The following is a 20605-nucleotide window of genomic DNA, read 5'->3' on the forward strand; positions in this document are numbered from 1 at the left end:
ACAAAAAAAAAAAAAAATTTACTGAACACAGGACAACTTTTTCTTTCTCCCTCCAAAACACAGAATAAACTTTTTCTTTCTCCCCAAGATCTAGACCAATTCTAAATAATGTTTAATGTCAAAACATAGTTATTCACCAAAATGAGAACCAAAACACTTGAGAAAACTCAAGTTCTAGACTAGATGAACCCACTTTTCTGAAATTGAATTGTGTATTGACTGCACAAAAATCAGAAGTTGAGCATTGACTGCAAAGAGTCAGTATTAGGCCAGAAAGAATACTGAGTTCTTCAAATAGCACCTATTTCCTTCCTCAATGAAACAAAGAAGCCAAATCCCAAGAAAAATGGAAAATCTGTCCTCCATGGCTGTTTTTCCCTGTTTTCTCATTCTTTGTGCATTAATTGTAGCATGAGCACAGCAACAAAGATATTCCAGTATTTTCCTTGGCTCTTCTTTAACACCCAGTACAAATTCGTCATGGTTGTCACCTTCTGGACTTTATGCCTTTGGATTCTACAAGCTAACCAATGGCTATGCTGTTGGAATTTTTATTGCTAGGATTCCAGAAAAAACTGTAGTGTGGACAGCCAACAGGGATGATCCAGTTTTTTCCAGCAACGCCATTCTGTTATTAACCGGTTATGGAAGGCTCATTTTGCAGCAGGAAGATAGAGATGACGTAAATATTGCGGATCCTGCGATTCCTGCCCAGTCTGTTGCTTCAGCTTCAATGCTTGACAATGGCAATTTCATGCTGTACGATTCCTCCCGGAGGATTAGATGGCAGAGTTTTGATCACCCAACCGACACTCTTTTGCCCGGCCAATGTCTCCCAGCTGGGGAAGATCTCGTCTCCAGTGCTTCGAAAACAAACCCTGCTAGAGGGATTTTCCGTCTTGCGATGCAAACTGATGGGAACCTGGTGCAATACCCTGTGCAAATGGACGGACCCAATTATGCTTATTATTCATCAGGTACCTATGGAAGAGTCGATAATGTATCATTGATTCTTGATAATGATGGCCATCTTTATTTGTTCAATGGAAGCACCATTATAAGGAATATAACAACAGGAAGATATCAAACAAGAACTATCTACCTCGTGAGAATTGAAGTTGATGGTATATTACGATTATATTATCGCCTGTTGGATCCTCAAGGATACTGGACTAAAGAATGGTCACCCTCGGAAGATAAATGTACCCCTTTGGGTTTATGTGGGTTGAATGGTTTTTGTATTCAGATGGATACAGTTGCGGAGTGTGAATGTCTCCCGGGATTCGATCATGTTAATCCAGGCAATTGGACCTCAGGATGCGAGAGGAATTTTGCCATGGAAGGTTGTAAAGCCAGTAATCCAAATATCAACTATGAAATCAAAACATTGGATAACACAGTGCGGGAAGATGCTAATTATGCTGTTTTAGAAGGACTGACTAAAGAAGATTGTGGAAAAGCCTGTTTAGAGGACTGTAACTGTGATGCAGCTCTCTTAAAAGATAGAAGCTGCCGAAAGCAAAGGCTTCCATTGAGATATGGAAGAAGATTTCAGAATAGCTCAGATGTTGCTCTTATCAAGGTCAGTACAACATCGAAAAAAGGAGTTTTGGGTGATCCAGGCAAAGAAATCAAGAAAGAGATTCGTCTAGACGTCTTAATTATTAGCATTTCGCTTGTTGCTTTATCGGCCTTGATCTTGGTAATTACTGGGATTTATGTCCACAGAAATCGTGCAAGCAACAAATGAGTTCAAAGAAGAGCGGTGATGAATAATCAAGATCGCTCAAGATTAAATAGAACAAATATAGCAAATCAATAGAAGCCAAAAATAATAATAATAATAATCTGTTGTAAACTTCTGAAATAATCATTGATTTCCATTTGGCCTTACTAGGATACTTATGCAAGTCTTACTCTGTTATCTATTCAGATTGTAACTTTTATTTCAAACCCTATATATATATATATATATATATATATATTGTTTCTCTTGTAAAGCACAATTTTAAATATTAATATTTATTAAAATATATGTGGATTGAGAAGCACGAATTATAAATATGAATAATGTAGAAGAATATTGCGTCATTATTGAGGAAGAATAAGTTTATTAAAGAATAATACAATGTCTTCTTCTTAGGACGCACAAATTAAAAGATTTGAGACATTGAGTGTTAAGTTGTTAGTTCGGAAGAAAAAGATTTTATACAATACAATATTCTAGTAGATTATTGTCTTATTGCTCCTGAAAAAGTATACGTTTAGTATTAATATTCGTTGAGAATATCGTAATGTTATTATTGAAAGACTTAATTAAATCAAGGGTAATTAGAATAAAATGTCCCTATCTTTCATTTTTCGACATTCTCACTTTCGTTATGGAAATGGTTATTTTCATCCATTTTTTCAATTAAAAGTTATGAAATGACGAATATACCCTCCTATTTAAATAAAAGAAAAATAAAATAAAAAATTAATTGCAATCATAGTCTCAAATTTAAAAAAAAAAAAAATCACAAATATGGAATTAAAAATTAAAAATACAAAAAACCAGAAACTTGAGGAAACCACTACATTTGAATCCCAAAAACTCCAGCCACCACCGAAACTCCATACTGTTGGACAGTCGTCACTCTCCTCTACACATATCACCCGGCCACCAACCCTAACGCCACAAAATTTGGTTGATATCGATGGCCAAAATCAGCAACAGGTCAAAACAAAAATTGACTTCACCACATTCTCCGACGAAACTCATGCCCTTTCCATCATAACAGTTGACTATACTCAATAGGGTGCACTTACTCATGGTCTTGCAACGTAAACAAATCTACACAATCAAAATTTACAATTTTTCGAATTAACAAGCACACAACTTTCGGTCGCAATTTTTAACCTCAGTGGTAGGACCCATGATAGCAGACCACCTATTCCAGCACCATCTGATCACAACGCATCAATTCCACCCATGGGTCTTCATCAATTTGGCCTCCATATGACAGATCGAACAGCGATAGTACGTGCGTGTGATGAAGATTTTGGCCATCGATTTCAGCAAAATATAGCAGCGTTAGGGCTGGTGGCTAGGTGGCATGTGTAGAGGATTGTCCAATGGTATGGAGGTCTAGCAGTTTAGGTGGTGGTTATCCGAAGTTTATGGGATTCCAAGGTAATAGTTGGCTGGAGTTTTTGGTGCTTTTTAACTTCTGAATTTTAATTATATATTTGTCATTTTTAATTTTTTTTGAAAATTTGGGAAATGACTGCATTTAGTTTTTTTTTTCTTTTCCTTTATTTTTTTATTTAAATAGGAAGATATATTTATTATTTCACAGGTTTTAATTGAGAAAATAGACAAAAATGATGATTTCCACAACGAAAAATGGAAATAAAGGCAAAAATGTCCAAAATGAAAGGTGGGGACATTTTGGACATTTTGGACAATAGCATTAAAAGGTGGTAATGTTTGGTGCTAATTACCCTTAAATCAATATTCTATGCATATGAAAATTTTAGTAATTGTCAAGGAGAGAGAGAAAGATGAATTCATCATCCTCAAATTATTCTTTTTTTTTTCTTTTGAGATTCTTCGTGTAGTTATGATCTAGATAAAAGAAAATTAAAGAGATAATAACGGTATATTCAGTCTCTATTTGCTGTAATTACTTGGATCTTTATGAAGAAGAATGACTCATGCTTTAAACATCGATATAATTTTATAACTATTGAGACAGACTTCTCTTCTGGTCCGTCTTCCGACTAAAGAAGGAGGTTCAATCACACAAGTGATGCAATAGGCCTTCTTCTTTCTTAGTGAATGGAAGCAACATAGAACACAGCTGCAAAGAAGGTCGAGAGTAGTTCACCCCGAAACAAAGGAAATCATTGCATACCAAGTCCCAAGAGGTGCATATGCTGTGAATTTACATTTATAGCTATGTATATCGATTATATGTGGCTGCTCGAAAAATATTTAATGGGCAAGTTTTAATTTACATTCTATTTTTTTTCACTCTCTCTTTCTCTCTGTGCATATATGAATTAAGTTTGGCTAATCTATTTGTCAAAAAATAATAATTGAATGTGAGCTTTAGCCATATATTTATATAATTACACGTACATTGTAATTAAGCATTAAACTAGATAAACCAGTCATTACATAGTTGAAATTTCTTGTTGAAACTGCATCTAAGCAACATAGCATCGGTCATTTGGACGTTGAAATTATTGCAATTGATTGTGCCCCACCAAGAACCATGTTTGCTACTTGAAGTAATCTATTTGATAGATTTGTTAAATGTTCAGATAAATTTTTGACATGATACTTGGCTAATTTAGAGATATATAAGAAATGATCTCCTAAGCATAAGTACTTAGCTTATGTTAAGCACCGGTGACATGGCACATCATTTAGTTGATGAATCATTAAATACATGGGAACAACGTTAACTTATTCACCAATTAAATGATTTGACATGTCACTGGTGCTTTGCATGATGTTTCTTGAACTGAAATTTGTTAATTGTACTTCTACATTCATATGCCATTGTCTTTGTGTTAGATTTTTTTGCCCAAATTAGGTTAAATATTTTTTAGGAAAAATTCCACATTTTTTTTATTTTGTTTCCATCTTTGTGGTATTTCTAGGATTTGGCATGCACCCCTATAAATACTATACTCTTTTCACAAGTTTTGTATTACTGAAATATAGAATAATTGTGTAGGTATAGTTATTGTATTTGTTTTTTACATAGCCATCAATTGAATAAAATACTTTGTTTCTCTGTCGGTTAATTCTTTGTCTTTTATCTTGTTGTTTGTTTGCAATCCTATACTTCATATCGTGTCACATATATTACCTTCATCCTTTTTATTTCCCAACAAGTGGTATCAAAGTTATTGGTTGTGATATGTTCGAGGTCTTTGTTATTGATGATTGCCATGAAGTGTGAAATTCTAGTTTTGGATCGCAATACAAAATTCTCATTATGACAACTGAAGATGCGAGATGTGATTGTACAAATGGATTTGGATGAATGCATTGTTAGGATTTAACAAAATGTAAATAACTTGGACGACGGAGGAGAACCAACGAAAGGATCGAAAGGCACTTTCACAAATCCATCTTCATCTATTTGACAATATTCTTCAAGGCGTTTTGAAGAAGAAAACAGCAGTTGCATTGTGGTTGAAGTTGGAGCAATTGCGCATGACTAAAAGTCTGACAAGCAAATTACATTTAAAGCAAAGGTTGTGTTCTCATCGCATAGCAAAAGGCAGATCTTTTAAAGATTATCTGGCCATGTTCAAAGATATCGTCTTGATTCAAAAACTTTCGAGGTAAAATATGATGGAGAAGATTTGGCTTTAATTCTTTTATATCCGTTGCCCACTTCATTTAGAGACACGATTCTATATAGTCATAATACTCTCACCATTGAAGATGCGTATGATGCCTTGTTTTCTTCTCTGACATTAGAGATGAAGAATGCCTTATTGTGCATGGTGATCAAAGAAGGGTAAGTCGAGGTCAAATTTCAGTAATCAAGCTTGTTATTATTGCAAGAAAAAATGACACATTAAGAGGGATTGTGAAAAATTATAGAACAAAAATAATTTGACTACAAATTATGAGAAGCAATCAAATACTTCAGACGAAACTAGCATATTCGAGAACTATTTAAGTGGTGGAGATATTTTGACGATAATTGACATGGAATTCAAACCTAACGAGGAGTGAATTTTGGATATAGCTTATACGTCTCATATGTGTCACAATCAGGATTTGTTTGAAATATATGAAACGGCACGGGGCATTATTGTGATGGGTAACAATGAATCTTATCGATTAGCAGCTATTGGTAGAATCGGATTGAAGTTGGTGGATAAAACATGTAAAAAACTTGATCACATTCGACATAATCCAGACTTAAAAAAGAATCTCATCGCTCTAAGTACTCTTAATTCAAAAGGGTGCCAGTTCTCTGGAGGGGGTGGAGTCTTAAATGTTCAGAAGAGTGTTCGTGTTGTATTAGAGGGGCGGAAGAAGTCCCAATTATACAACTTGCAAGGTGAGGCAGAATTTGTAAAAAAATTTAGCACAGATTCAGTACCGCGGTGAAGATTCAGTTTGGTACTACTTTGGGATTTTGTTCGGGATCCATATTGAAGAATACTATTCAGTCGAGTTTGGAGGATATGGGTAATTTTTCTTTGCCATCATTATCTATGGTTCAATCGTATTCAACTGTTAGGGATAGACCAGGGGCGGAGCTAGGAAGAGTTGTTAGGGTGGGCCGAAGTTTAATTTTTTTTTTTCAATGAACTCATACCATAAAAAATGCTTTACGCCGACGAGATTTAGTTTACAAGGTAAATCCCATCCGAATCATATTCTTCTTGGAAAATAATGTCATAGACACGAAGCTATAAACACTAATAAACATATAAAAAAATGATTAGAACTTTAGAATGTGAAAAATAAAACATACCCACATTAAAACTCAAAACCGCAACAAGTAACAATCCAAGAATGTGTTTAAAAATAAAAACAAAAACTACAGTAACATAATTAAATCCATACATTTTTCTTTTGAATGACTTGATTTATACTACACGTATAAAATACATATATGATATATAGATAAAGCCGCACAAATACAGATAAGTATTGAATATACCTAGAGGGTTCATGGAAAGAGTAGCATCTTCAAAAATTCTCACAAATTTTGGAAATGCGAGAAATAATAAAGACTAAATGGAGCTCGATCTTTGGTTGCTTCCAAAAATAATGGAACCTGTGGGTGTAGGTAAGGGTTTTGAATTTGGTTAGCTGGGTTTGGGTCCTTAGGGATGCAACAGGTTTGAGGGAGATAAATTGGTATATGGGTTATACAAATATTGGATTTAAACTTGATCCATTTAAGTTGGGCTAAAGTGGGTAAATATTGAATAGGGTAGCTAGTGGGCTAACATTAAATTTGGGCCGAGCTATAATTTTTTTTGGACAAAATTTACAAGCATAATTTCTTTATGGACCAAGGCTACACTAGGCTAAAGCCCAGTACAGCTATCCCCTACATCCGCCCATGGGATAGACCCATTAGAGATAGGTACATGAATGTTAATTCAGTTACACATGCTTTTAGCTTTTTGAAGCTATTGAAACTAGCCAGATGCCTTCTATTAAAGCATTGGGAGTTAATTTTGCTAAGTTTGCATACAATTGTGTCAGTTCAAGCAAAAGAAACATTTTTTCAAATTAATTTTTCTAACTCAGAATTAAATCTAATAACGATATAGTCAGCATGTGAGTTGGTCAAAAGTCCTGATCCAATATGCTCTGACTGAGGGTATGAGACGTGTATCTTTGCCCGACCCTCATAGAGGAAATCTGTTGTTGTAGTGCCAAATTCATCCTACTGCTCTCCAACTGAGTCATTAGGACGTATCGGAGAAATTTACTCTGATCAACAGCTGACTACAGCAGAATTGGAGTGGTGTGAGATGGGCCCACTTGGTAGGTTGAGCCATCCTTTTATCTTGGTGCTCTTATCAATAGGTGCCACAGTGTCGACTACAAACTCACTCGATAATAATCTAACTTCGATCGCACGCATGACAGTCGAGAAATACTATCTTTCTGAACTACTACGCCCGTGATGAGTGTCCAAGCTTCATGAGGTAGAGTATCTAAGCCCCCGCATTACTAATGCTTTTTCGGTGCGAGATCAAGTCGATATTGTAGCACATAAACATACGTAAGATTAATAGTAACTCAGTAACTTGTTGTGCTCAAACCCCCGAGTGGCTAGAGGTCGCGATCCATCTTGGTCGTATAAGTTCATTTTAAAATTGGTTGTATGCATGTATTTAATCTTAGAAGTGAAATGAATAACCTCTTCATAATTGACTATTGCAAAACGTGCTATTCGATTTACTAGAGCACTTGCTATTTTGTAACCCTAAAAATCATTTGTGCTTGTCAATGAACTTCATCTTCTTAAAATTGAGTTGTTTTATGTCCGTCCAAATTTGACGAATTGGTACTTTGACACTATTAATGTTCTGTTTGGTATAGTGGTGTGCTACATTGATGGCTCACTTGAAATTAATTTGTTTATTGAATATGAAACTTGAATTTGTTCCTAAAGAAAGATTGTCAAAAGTAAAATTCAATCAATTAACTCAAATAATCAAATAATGTTTAGTTTTGATACCCAATAAATCTCGGGTTATGATATTAATGTGGGAATATATATTTTATAGATCTAAGCCGATGAATGAAATAAGTACCAACAACCAATTCCAAAGGCTCTACCTAATCCAATTATATTTTCTCTTGGATGACTTTGAATCTTAGCCTGTTTAGCTTTGTTATTGGTCCAATTAAAAGCTGAACCTGACCATTCAAAAAGGTAAAAAAATGTGTGCCATAGAAGGGTGAAAAAATCAGCTCCTTTGTGGTGCCAAAAATTGGTGGTTAGCTTCTTGATTTTCTCCTTCTTGTGCTTCATTCCATTGTCTTTTCCCTTGCATTTGTGGCTACAAATCATCACCATTATCTTGTCATTTATGGGTGAAATTGATAAACAACCAAGGTGAATGTAATGGTTGTAGATTGGAGTTGGCTGGATTGGTTGTTTGATAGAAAAATGTAACGTTGGACTGAACCCCAAAAACACCATTTTGACGATCCTTGGAGCAAACTTTCACGACAATTGGTATCAGAGCTTCAAGATAGTAGATTTGGCTTGTGAAACATACCAAAAAAATCCAGGAAATCGACAGAAACGAAGCAAAAATCAGATCAAAGAACTGTCCAAAAATGGCCTCTGTTTTCATGATTCTCAATCAATCCAGAAGGCATTTGGTGAAATGGAGACAACTAGTGTGACATGCAGGCAGATACGGTCCTAACGGTCAGGGGCATGTCACCGACAGCAGCGCATGGTAACCACGCGCAATAAGCCCAAGCAGCGCATAGGCTCGAATCTCAAGGAGGTATCTTTTGACAATTTGTTCTTGATAATATTTCTGACATTTTGTTATTATTAATTTTTTGTTTCAAGTTATACAACAAAGTCTGGACGATTCTGTTCTTCACACGTTCGAGATTCCATTATAATTGGTTGACTTCTGTGATTGTGAGAGAGTTTAGGACGAATAGTTGTAGTTCTAAAGTGATAAACTTGTATCTCTCGTAATGTATGGACTCGGATTTGTCCTCTTTCATATATTGGCTTATCCCAATTTAAATATTAACATTAACGCGTCATCATGTGAGGTGACATTATGAATGGGGTTATCGTGAAAAGGCAACCATTGCTTGTACTAGAAATTTAGGAATTATTTGTCATATTTGAAATGTTGAATTGATTGCAAGTTGGTAATTAGTTTTGTGCTCTAACTGTTATATAGTCACTGTGTGAGACTGCATTGCGTGAGAATTTGAATTTTTTATTAACATACATTCGTGTTACATTGATTATGCTATTAAAACACCTGGACTTTATCCATTTGAACATTCCCTTGATCTAAGATCGCAAATTTTATGAAACCGTGGAAATGTAGAAATGTGTATATTACGGCTTTAGGATTACTTTTGTGATCTATCTGTGCATTTAGTTGTTCTATTTCCTGAAAATGTCTTCACATTTCAAAGTTAAAATTTTCAATGGGAAACAGGATTTTTCAATTTGACAATAAAAGATGATGGGAATTTTGGTTCAACAAAAAAGTTTCAAAAATCACGGATGGCAAATTTTCTACAAATTTGATAGAAACACAAAAGGAGGAATATGATGAACTTGCTTACACCTTAATTATGTTACACCTATCTAACATTGTCTTAAGAAAGTTTGGAAAACTTGATTCTAAAAAAAATTTGGTAAAAGTTGGAATACTTATATTTGCTTAAGTATGCTCCTAATAAGTTATACTTGCTTGAAAGATTTTGCAGTTTTAAGAAGGATCCTGCAAAGGATCTTGATGACAATTTGGATGTTTTTAAAAAATTTGTTCAAGATATTGTTAATTGTGATGAAAATGTGTTTAAAATGTATAAGGCTATTATTTTGCTTAATTTAATGTCATATTCATATAGAGAGGTTAAAAACGTAATTAAGTATGATAGGGATGCCTTAACACATGAGACTGTCATAGACTCTCTTAAGACAAAGGAGATACAGGTTAAGGTTGAAAAAAAAATAATAAGAAGAGTTGTGAGTTACATATAATGAGGAGTAGAATAAAGTTTAAGCAAATGAATTTGGGTAAGCTCAAAACCATAGTGATTAGAGTAGTGACTCGAGTGATGAGTGTGGTAAGAAGAAAAGCAAGAGACGTGACAAGACTAGTGGTAGATGGTGTTATATGTATGGTAAGTCTAGACACTTTATTAGGGACTATCCCAAGAAGGAAAAGCAGAAGGGTAAAATGAGAGGTGGGGCGAATTTGGCTATAGGGTCGAATAATGACCTTAGTGAGATTTATTGAGATAAACCTAATTATTGCATGTACAGTGTACAATCCTTTCTGCATGTGTGTGATTGTTGAATTTTGTTGCATGATTATATGTCACATTTCAATGTGTTCGATATGTATGTTTGCATGAATTTAATACAATCTAATTACTTTGTGTAATTATTTACATGCATAGTGTGTTTGGATACATTAGCAATGTGTTATATGTCTCTTTATAAGGTAGAGTACAGATGTCTAGGGGTACATTGGTGGTTTGTACCAGAGATGTAGAATGTGACATTGGTTCACGAGTGGTGAGGTGATTAAATCTCTAGAATCATTTAACTGTAAAAAGGCCCTGATCGGGTGGAGTGTGAGAGTGGCACTTATATCACTTCTTTTAGGTGGAGACCCATTATCCACATAGGTCGGGAGAAGTGACGTGGTGATAGAGAATTATCCCCTAGACTTAGGATTTGTTGTGACTTATCAGTTAGACGTGAGTTAAGTGATTAGTTTAGTGAGCATCGTGAACAATGAGAGGAGATATGTGTTATCGAGGTGTGAGTAACACGAAATGGGATAGGATAAGTGAGGTGAGATCTTTTCGTGAGGTCATTTATGTATTTGTTGCATATGTATTGGTCATCTGTTGATTAACTTTGTGTTAATCTATTGTTCTATGTGAAGAAAATTGTTTAAAAGATATGTATGTGTTATCCTATATTATATCTTCATGCATGATTATTTGTTTTTGATTGATTACTGTGAATATTTGCTTCTACTTGGGTGTTCTTGACTTTAGCCCTGGTGAGTACATGGAGCAGGTATGGTATGTGTTTCGAGTCCGAAACATGAGGTAAGGTCTATAATTCCAATTTTATTGGCTACCTTAATTATGCAAGTAATAACTATGTGTTTTAATTGCTTGCAGGTTTATTGGGCATCAAAGTGGAAATTTGTTGGATTTTGATATCCAATAAATTTTGGGCTATAATATTAACGTGAGAATATATATTTTATAGGCCTAAGTCTGTGAACGAAATAAATACCAACAATCAATTCCAAAGGCTCTACCTAATCCAATTATATTTCCTCTTGGATGATTTTGAATCTTGACACGTTTAGCTTTGTTATTGGTCCAATTAAAAGTTTAACCTAACCCTATTCATATGGTCAAAACCCTAGCCATTTGTTGTGTGATTTGTGTGTGAAAAAATGTGCACCATATAAGGGTGAAAAAACCAGCTCCTTTGTGGTGCCAAAAATTGGTGGTTAGCTCCTTGATTTTGTCTCTTTCTTGTGCTTCCTTACATTGCCTTTTCTCTTGTCTTTGTGGCTACAAATCATCACCATTATCTTATCATTTATGGGTGAGATTCAGAAGCAACTAAGGTGAATATATCGGTAGTAGATTGAAATCGGTTGGATTGGTTGTTTAGTTAAAAAAAAAAAATGTAACATTGGACTGAGTCTGAAAAACACCGTTTTGACGATCCTTGGAGCAAACTTTCACAACAAATAATATAGCCAAATTGTCAAAGAGAAAGCTCATTGCAAATACAAATTACGAATGAATTACCTATATATAATAGCATGTTTGGTAAATAGTTTACTTTCTCATAAGATTCACAAATATGTAGACAGAAAATAAATATAACTATGGTTACACATCTTATAAGCCAAGTAATTTGGACTTCTCTTTCCTCTTGGTTTGTCATCCGGGTCTCTAGTCTGTTTTCTATTTGTATTATACTAGGGTGCTCTATTTAAAATATTGATCCTTCTACATTATAAAAATATTCTTTTAATTTTAGTCAACCTCAATAGGGTACGTAAAGGTTTTGTTTTCAATATAGCATATTGGTTTCCTTATCGAGGACATTCGTGCCATCTGTATTATATGCTGCTCAATGTCGATTTGATCTGAAAGATAGATAAGAGGTTGCAGTTTGTCTCGTCAAATTTGAGTTTTCCCAGTTGGATATGATGGAAGTCTCTAGAATATTTCTGAAGGAGTTTTTATGAAGAATTGTTATAAATTAAATTATAAGTTGTTCTGTAATTATTTAGATGATTTTTCTCTTAAAAGTTATTGTTGAATAGTTTCAATAGTTTGTTAAGCGTGTTTGGTTGAATTATGTGTGGTTTTTTCGTTGTATTTTACCAACTTTAATTAATGAACTATACAATTATTTTATGTAGTTTCCCTCCTTTCTTCTCCCCTCTTCTTTTCTTTCTCCATCTCTTTTTCTTTCTCCCCCACAAGACACGGGCTAAAGTTTTTCTTTCTCCCCCCCAAGACACGGGCTAAAGTTTTTCTTTCTTCCACTCAAGACGTAGACCTATTCTAAATCAATCATTAATGTGAAAAAAATAGTTAATCGCCATAGCATGAAGTAAAACACTTGTGAAAATTCAACTTCTTCTAGATACACCAACTTTTGTGGAATTGAAATAGTGCATTCTACATGATCCATGACTTGAAGTTACATGGAATATACCTTGCACCGTGATTAAAAATTTTGTGTCAAATAAAAATTAAAATTAAAATTAAGAAAAGAACCAAGATAGAAATATTGACTTATTGGGTTCCAAATCACTTTGTAATTGGTACTTGATTTGACAGGAATGAATTTTTTGAAATCTTTAATTTTAAATAATTAGAAAAATAAAGAGATGGAGATTTATTTGATTTTAATACGAGAATTTTCTTGATCTTCTGTATATTTTATATTTATTGATTACACAGTAGTAAAAAATATTGGGTGGCTAATTATTTTTTCCTGTGATAGTATTTATTTGGAAGAATTTTCTTTCAAATGAAAAATGACTTTTTAGGAGAATGTGTGATTTAAAATATTTTAAAATATCTCAGCCAAACAAACCCTTCATATATTTTAAGCTTCGTTTAAAAGGAGTGAATTTTCAAACCTTTTAGTTGCCTTGGTCAATAAAAGTTCCTATAGCAATAAGAGTGTGTTTGATTGACATGGAAAATATCACCTAGAAAAGAAAATAATTTCCATGTTTTGTGGAAAATAAAAACCACCTCTACCCAAGGAAAATGTTTTCCTTAAAAACAAGGAAAATTAGGCATATTTTCAAAAGTTGGAAAATGTTTTCCATGGAAAAAAATAGCAATCAAACACTCTAAATAGGAATTTGGGTGGAAAACTGATATTTTCCATGGAAAATAAATGTAATCAAACACACCCTAAGGTTCAATTAAGCACATCGAATACCAAAGTTATATAAAATCGTATATCGTTGCATAAACAAAGAAGCAATATTCCACGAAATTAAAATGGAAAGCCTATTTTCCATGGCTGCTTTTCCCTCTCTTCTCATTCTTTCTGCGTTAATGGGAGCATCAGCCCAGCAACAAAGATATTCCAACATTTCCCTTGGATCTTCTTTAACAACCACTACAAATTCATCATGGTTGTCACCTTCTGGACTCTATGCATTTGGATTCTACAAGCTAACCAATGGCTATGCTGTTGGAATTTTTATTGCTGGGATTCCAGAAAAGACTTTAGTGTGGACAGCCAACAGGGATGAACCAGTTTTCCCCACCAACGCCGTTTTGTTATTAACCGATGATGGACGGATCATTCTGCAGCAGGAAGATAGAGATGAAGTAAATATTGTGAATTCAGCCCGGTCTGTTGCTTCAGCTTCAATGCTTGACAGTGGCAATTTCGTGTTGTATGACTCCTCTCGGAGGATTACATGGCAGAGTTTTGATTACCCGACGGACACTCTTTTGCCTGGCCAACTCCTCCAGGCTGGAGCAGAACTCGTCTCCAGTGCTTCGAAAACGAACCCTGCCAGAGGTATTTTCCGTCTCGCAATGCAAGCTGATGGGAACCTGGTGCAATACCCTGTGGAAATTTCCGGACCCAATTATGCTTACTATGCATCTGGCACAATGGGAACAGGCAATAATGTATCACTGAATCTTGATAATAATGGCCATCTTTACTTGTTCAACGGAAGCGCCATTATAAGCAATTTAACGAGAGGACAACATCGAAAAAAAACTATCTACCTCATGAGAATTGATGTTGATGGTATTTTTCGACTATATTATCGCTCGTTGGATCCTCAAGGAAACTGGACTAAAGAATGGTCACCCTCGGAAGATAAATGTGCCCCTTTGGGTTTATGTGGGTTGAATGGTTATTGTATTCAGTTGGATACAGCTGCGGAGTGTGAATGTCTTCCTGGATTCGATCATGTTAATCCCGGCAATTGGACCTCGGGATGTGAAAGGAATTTTCCCATGGAAGGTTGTAAAGCCAATAATCAAAATGTCAGTTACCAAATGAGATCACTGGGTGACACAGTGTGGGAAGATGCTAATTATGCTATTTTAGGAGGACTGACAAAAGAAGATTGTGCAAAAGCCTGTTTAGAGGACTGCAACTGCGATGCAGCTTTCTTGGAAGATGGAAACTGCAAAAAGCAAAGGCTTCCGTTGAGATTTGGAAGAAGAGTGCGGAGTAATCCAATTGTTGCTCTTATCAAGGTGAACACAATAACACAGTCGACTCGAGGAGCTTCAAGTGATTCGGGCAAAGAAATCAAGAAAGTGATTCGTTTAGATGTCTTAATTATAAGCATTTCACTTTTTGCTTTAGCCACCTTGATCCTGGCAATTTCTGGGATTTATATCCACAGAAATCATGTTGGGAGATATAAGAAGATCTCCCACGTTGAACTGATTGAGGGTGTTGGTTTGAGAGCATTCACCTATCCAGAGCTTCTGGAAGCAACGAATGAGTTCAAAGAAGAGCTCGGTAGAGGAGCGTCTGGCACAGTTTACAAAGGGATCTTATCGGACAACAGAAGTATTGTGGCCGTGAAGAGGCTCGACAAAGAATTGGAAGAAGGAGAAAAGGAATTCGAGACTGAGATGAAGGTGATTGGAAAAACGCATCATCGTAATCTAGTCAAACTTCTTGGTTACTGCCATGAAGGAGCTAATTGGCTTCTAGTATATGAATACATGAAAAATGGATCACTTGCAGATATACTTTTCAATCATGAAAATCGACTCTGTTGGGAAGAAAGAATTCGTGTTGCTTGTGATATTGCAAGAGGCGTCCTCTATTTGCATGAGGAGTGCGAGACCCAGATCATTCATTGTGATATAAAACCTCAAAACATACTCATGGATGAGCATAGATGTGCAAAAATTTCTGACTTTGGACTGGCAAAGCTCTTAAAGAAAGATCAAACAAATACCTACACAGGGATAAGAGGAACTTTGGGTTACGTGGCCCCTGAGTGGCACAGGAAATTACCTGTGACGGTTAAAGCAGATGTTTACAGCTTCGGAATTGTGTTACTAGAGATCATATGTGGTAGAAAAAGTGTCGATTGGAGCCTCTCTGAAGATGAAGCTATTCTTGAAGAATGGGTTTACAATGTTTTCGAGACCGGGGAGGTATATAAACTGGTGGGAGATGAGAAGGTTGACAAGAGAAAATTGGATAGAATGATTAAAATAGGTATTTGGTGCATCCAAGATGAACCATCTCTCCGTCCGTCGATGAAGAAAGTTCTATTGATGTTGGAAGGGACTGTAGAAATCCCGCTACCTCCGAGTCCTACTTCCTTCCTCAGTGCAATATAGTTTTACTTTTTCACCTTTTGTGTTTTACTGCATAATTACGGTTGCCTTTGTGCATATAGTTTGAGTTGGAGAATAAATTAAGCAGTCATGTTCTTGCTTGATTGAAAGTAGATGTTTGAATCAATCCGAAGATCACAAGATTAAGTAGCAGATTCTTGAATTTTCACTAATGTTTTCTATGATGTTAAATAAGCCAGTAAATTAACTTATGCTTTGTATTGTTCTAGGATTTTCTTTCTGGTTTTCTGAAGTTCGGTTTTGTGGCTCTTCAGCAATTGTAGAGAGCCACTTTTTCCCTTATTAAAAATTACAGACGTAGCCCCTCATGGGGTGGCCGAGTTAGTAGAATGGGTGAACGTGGAGACCTTTGTTCACGAGTTCGATTCCCCCTACCAAAACTTTCTTGGTTGAGCCTGTTGCACCGGGCTTGCCTAGTCCAGTTTACCTGACTGGCGTGATTTTTAGGCTCTTGCATCAGCCCAAGAGTTTACCCAATGCATACCCGAAGAGTAGCGACTATATGTTCCCTCGTCATCAAAAAAAAAAAATTACGTACATTCTCTCTTATGTCATGCAAATACGTTTATATTATTTTTCTTGTTCTTTTTTTAAAATTTTTATTTAGACAAAAAGGGTTGTTTTAATTAAAAAAATAAATAAATAATCTTTTTTTTATTAAGTTATTAAATCTTAACCATATTTGAATTCATATTAAATGGACAAACTAAAATTGATCTATATATAATAAAAAGTTGGACTAAAATGAATTTAAGATTCAAACCTTTGATGCCAACTTTTTTGCATTTGTAATATTATGAGAATATTATTTTAATTTTCTAAACTTAATATAATTTATAGGTAAAGAACATAAAAATAAAAAAATTTGAGAAAACGTTTCTAAATCAAGCAATGTAAAACATTTAGCTTCTATTTGGTGGAGATTAAAATCAGATATTTAGTAGATTTTGATAGGAGGTGATGAAATGTGTTATTGAAAAATTGTGGGTCCTATAAAATATGTGGTTAAAATTAGTTGTTGACTTTAACTAAGATTAAAATCTTGATTCTAGTAGCACCGAACAAGGGTTTAATAATTTTTAACTAGCTATACTAAATTATTATTATTTTCAAACATTTATTTATGTTGATATGTTCATTATTTAACAATAGCATTTTAAAAAAAATCATATTTAAAAATTTAATAAAATTCATAAGAATATTATAAATTATAATAAATTTTTAACTAGCCTTATTAATTAATCTAACGATAAATTGATGAAACAATAGCCGGTCCAATAGCTACTTCAGTGACTGCAATAGCTATAACAAAAGTGTCAAGGTATTGATATTCCACATTAGTAGCATGGGAAATGAAATTAACTCAACTAGTTATTACGTTGAATAAGGAAGCAAAGCTTCTAGTTAGAACACTTTCTTTCTCGAATTTTTCATTGAGACGTAAAGGATTAAATCCTTTTAAGAATTTTATTTACATCGATTTTTAAATTATTTGTCAATCATATATTTAAAAAGATTTCATTTAATAAATTTATAAATTTTATAACAGATCCATTTTGCAAGTTCATTATAAAGGGTAAAATGAGAAATGTTTACTTTTAGTTTTTAGCTGACTGAGGGAATCTGTTACCAAAACTAAGCGCAGGTGAGGTTTTTAAAATTTCTGAAAAAGGAAAAGAATATAGATTTATAATCTGTAATATCATTGTATTGATGCAAGGTTATGGGACTTGAATCACTAATCGCAAGTGTTGGAGCATAAGCCAAATTCCTATTGGATTAGGATTGGGTTGGTTAACTGATAAAAGAAACAAAAATCTTCTTGGTTTGGAAGTCCAGTTAAAAAATGGATCAAAGTTCATCAAAGATTGTAAGTTTGATTAGTATAAATGACTTTGGATAATTGAAAACTTGGTTTTGAAATGTTGGACAACAAACTAGCGTCCAAGATCTTGGTTCGGGACGCCTAGGGGTCCATTATAGAAGAAACGGTGAAATTTGGCTCGAGAAGCAGGGCCGCAACGACCGTTTGCTTACCACTCAACTGTTGCTTGATCGGCAGTGTGATGGTCCCAGATTGTGACTCAACCATTTGTAACTCAAAAACCCAGAGTAAAATAAACTAAAGAAAAACATCAAGAACACAAGAATTTTTCAATCAAAGGCCTTGGAGGTTCGACGATCACATCTAACGCTTAATCTCCCGTTGAGCATCCCTTACGATTAAGCTCGAATCCACTATAAAGCCCCAAAAGGAGATAAGGTTCAATTACAGTACGAACACAAGGGTTTTCAAACTCTATTCCTTCAATCTCTCCTTTTAATCGCAACTACTCACAAAAAGCAATACAGTCTTTGCGCGTTCTCTTTCTCTCTCTCTCTCACCATACAATATTTCATTCAGAAATTGCTGATAAGTATAGTTTCTATTCTTATTCGAGATCCTAAATGATGATATTTTATTACTCTTTGAACGGATTAGTGCCTAATTTATTATTTATTACTTTTATTAGAAAAAACCCATATTTGAAATTAGAGAAAAATTGTGTAATCCAAAGTTCGAGAACTAAAGTGCAAATATTCAAAACTTGTGATGGACTTCAATTCAATAATTAGAGATTGTTAAGATCAATTGACTGCAATAAGAAGTCAAAAAAGAATGAAATATAATCAAAGATCTTTACAAATCAATTTCAACCACAAAAGAAATATTTTAGATTTTCAACTAGAGTTATAAACCTATTTTTGGAATAGTAATCATTCGAATTTGAAAAAATCTATTTCTAGAAGAATTGTAGTCATTTGAGTTAGATTGTCAAAGCACTTTGAATCACCTCAATCGAATATCAAAAGATAAAGTTATAACCAAAATACTGAAAGTTGTGCAAAGACAAAATCATGTGCACATAAAGGCAACTTTCCTTATTTGATTGAAACTTTTTTGGAATGCAATTTGAAAGTGAATTTTAACCCGATTTCATCATATGAAATATAATACATAGGTAACCATTGGAGGATCTCCCTCTCACATCTCAAATTAGATTCATATCATAAAATCATCTAAGAACAGTGGGCAAATTCAAAATAAGTTGGAGAAGAAAATAAATCTAGCAAGGGATTGAATCAAGAAACATCAAGAACTTGAAGAATCAAATTTTGATGTTGGTAATCAAGAACAAGAATTAGACCATGATATCTCTTTCTTGTATTTGTAAATTTCAGGTGATATTCTTCCATTCTTCTTCTTGTTTTATCATTAAAAACATATTTAACTAGATTTCTTTTGTATTGGATGGATGATGAACTTTATTGGTTGTTAAAGTCAATTCATAACTTATCAATTTAGTAATTTCTTGATTTTTTTTATTATGTATGCATTCACATTGTGTTATTTAATTGTTTAGCTATCAATTGGATAATTTGTTGTCTATTTGTGGTACTGTAAGACTCACAATAAATAGAACACTATACCTTTGTTTTAGCCACATTATGTTTATAAAAATATATTTTTGAATAGTGTATTGATAGAAAATGTGTGGTTGAAAAATAAGGAAAAAATTTGTATTTACGTGTAATATTATTTTATTGAAGAATGTGTAATTGAAATGATGTCAAAACACTATTTAAGAATGTATTTTTTGAAAGAATGTGGTCAAACAGGGCTTGTATATTTAACACATGGACAATAGATATTAGAAATAATATTCATAGTGCATACAATCTTGTGTGATAAACCATGTGAATTAATGCATGGTTTTCATATGAATTTAGACTGGGAATGAGAGCGGATCGTGATAAACATAGGTTTACTATATCTTAAAACAGAATATTGAATAAAATCGGATTATTGATTGTCATTAAAACTAGAAAATACTTACTACGTTTTATGTGTCAAGAATTTAAAATACACTAATAGGGGGGTTCAGAAATCTAATACATTTGTCTCATATCAATGAAACCTCTTTTAATTGCTTTCTTAGTTAGAATTAGTATAAACAACAAACACAATCTCTTTTGTGTTACGATACATAGAATTTCGGTAAAAGCTATTAAACTAGATATTAATCCTTATTCTTCGAGGAAACGATAAACTCGAGACTCAATGATTTCTATTACTTATTAACGAACTGTACGCTTGTAGGTTTTGTTCGAACAATCACAAAGTATCATCCAAAAGATGGCCAAGATTACACTAGAGAGCAGAATACATGAAGAAGGGGAGGAAACTGAAAACCATATCAAACCCTAAAGGCATCCCGTGCCTATTTATATGAAATGGTGCAAACTATTCCACTTGTCAGCCATCCAGAAGAGTTGCCTTTAAATCAAAGTTGTGTATTACCAAAAAACGGTTTTAATAATTCTTCAAGCTTCACACATAATGGATCAATTGTGGGTCGGTTTGGGTTTAATATATACAGCTTACTAGAATAACTCCTTGGGCTTCCGCAAAATGTTAGCAACCCACTCTACACA

General features: G+C 34.1%; 2 protein-coding genes across 2 annotated transcripts in view; both read left to right on the plus strand.

Annotated features, from left to right (window-relative positions):
- The window catches only part of LOC111409683 (G-type lectin S-receptor-like serine/threonine-protein kinase LECRK3), a 4669-nt gene extending 1872 nt beyond the window's left edge, over window positions 1–2797 (plus strand). Inside the window, exons 3-4 of the mRNA XM_023039698.1 lie at window positions 422–1702; window positions 2558–2797. Coding sequence (XP_022895466.1) covers window positions 422–1702; window positions 2558–2797 — 1521 coding nt within the window. The remainder of the gene's footprint in view (window positions 1–421; window positions 1703–2557) is intronic.
- A 10977-nt stretch (window positions 2798–13774) lies between these two features.
- On the plus strand, window positions 13775–16258 carry LOC111409685 (G-type lectin S-receptor-like serine/threonine-protein kinase LECRK3). The gene has a single exon (XM_023039699.1). The coding sequence runs from the start codon at window positions 13775–13777 to the stop codon at window positions 16109–16111; it is 2337 nt and encodes a 778-aa protein (XP_022895467.1). The 3' UTR covers window positions 16112–16258.
- Window positions 16259–20605: the final 4347 nt, after the last annotated feature.

Source organism: Olea europaea, chromosome 14 (assembly GCF_002742605.1).
Source record: "Olea europaea var. sylvestris chromosome 14, O_europaea_v1, whole genome shotgun sequence".
NCBI lineage: Eukaryota > Viridiplantae > Streptophyta > Magnoliopsida > Lamiales > Oleaceae > Olea > Olea europaea.

Excerpts from the sequence above, each read along its gene's own strand:
- LOC111409685 (XM_023039699.1), top strand. The coding sequence starts at position 13,775 with ATGGAAAGCCTATTTTCCATGGCTGCTTTTCCCTCTCTTCTCATTCTT.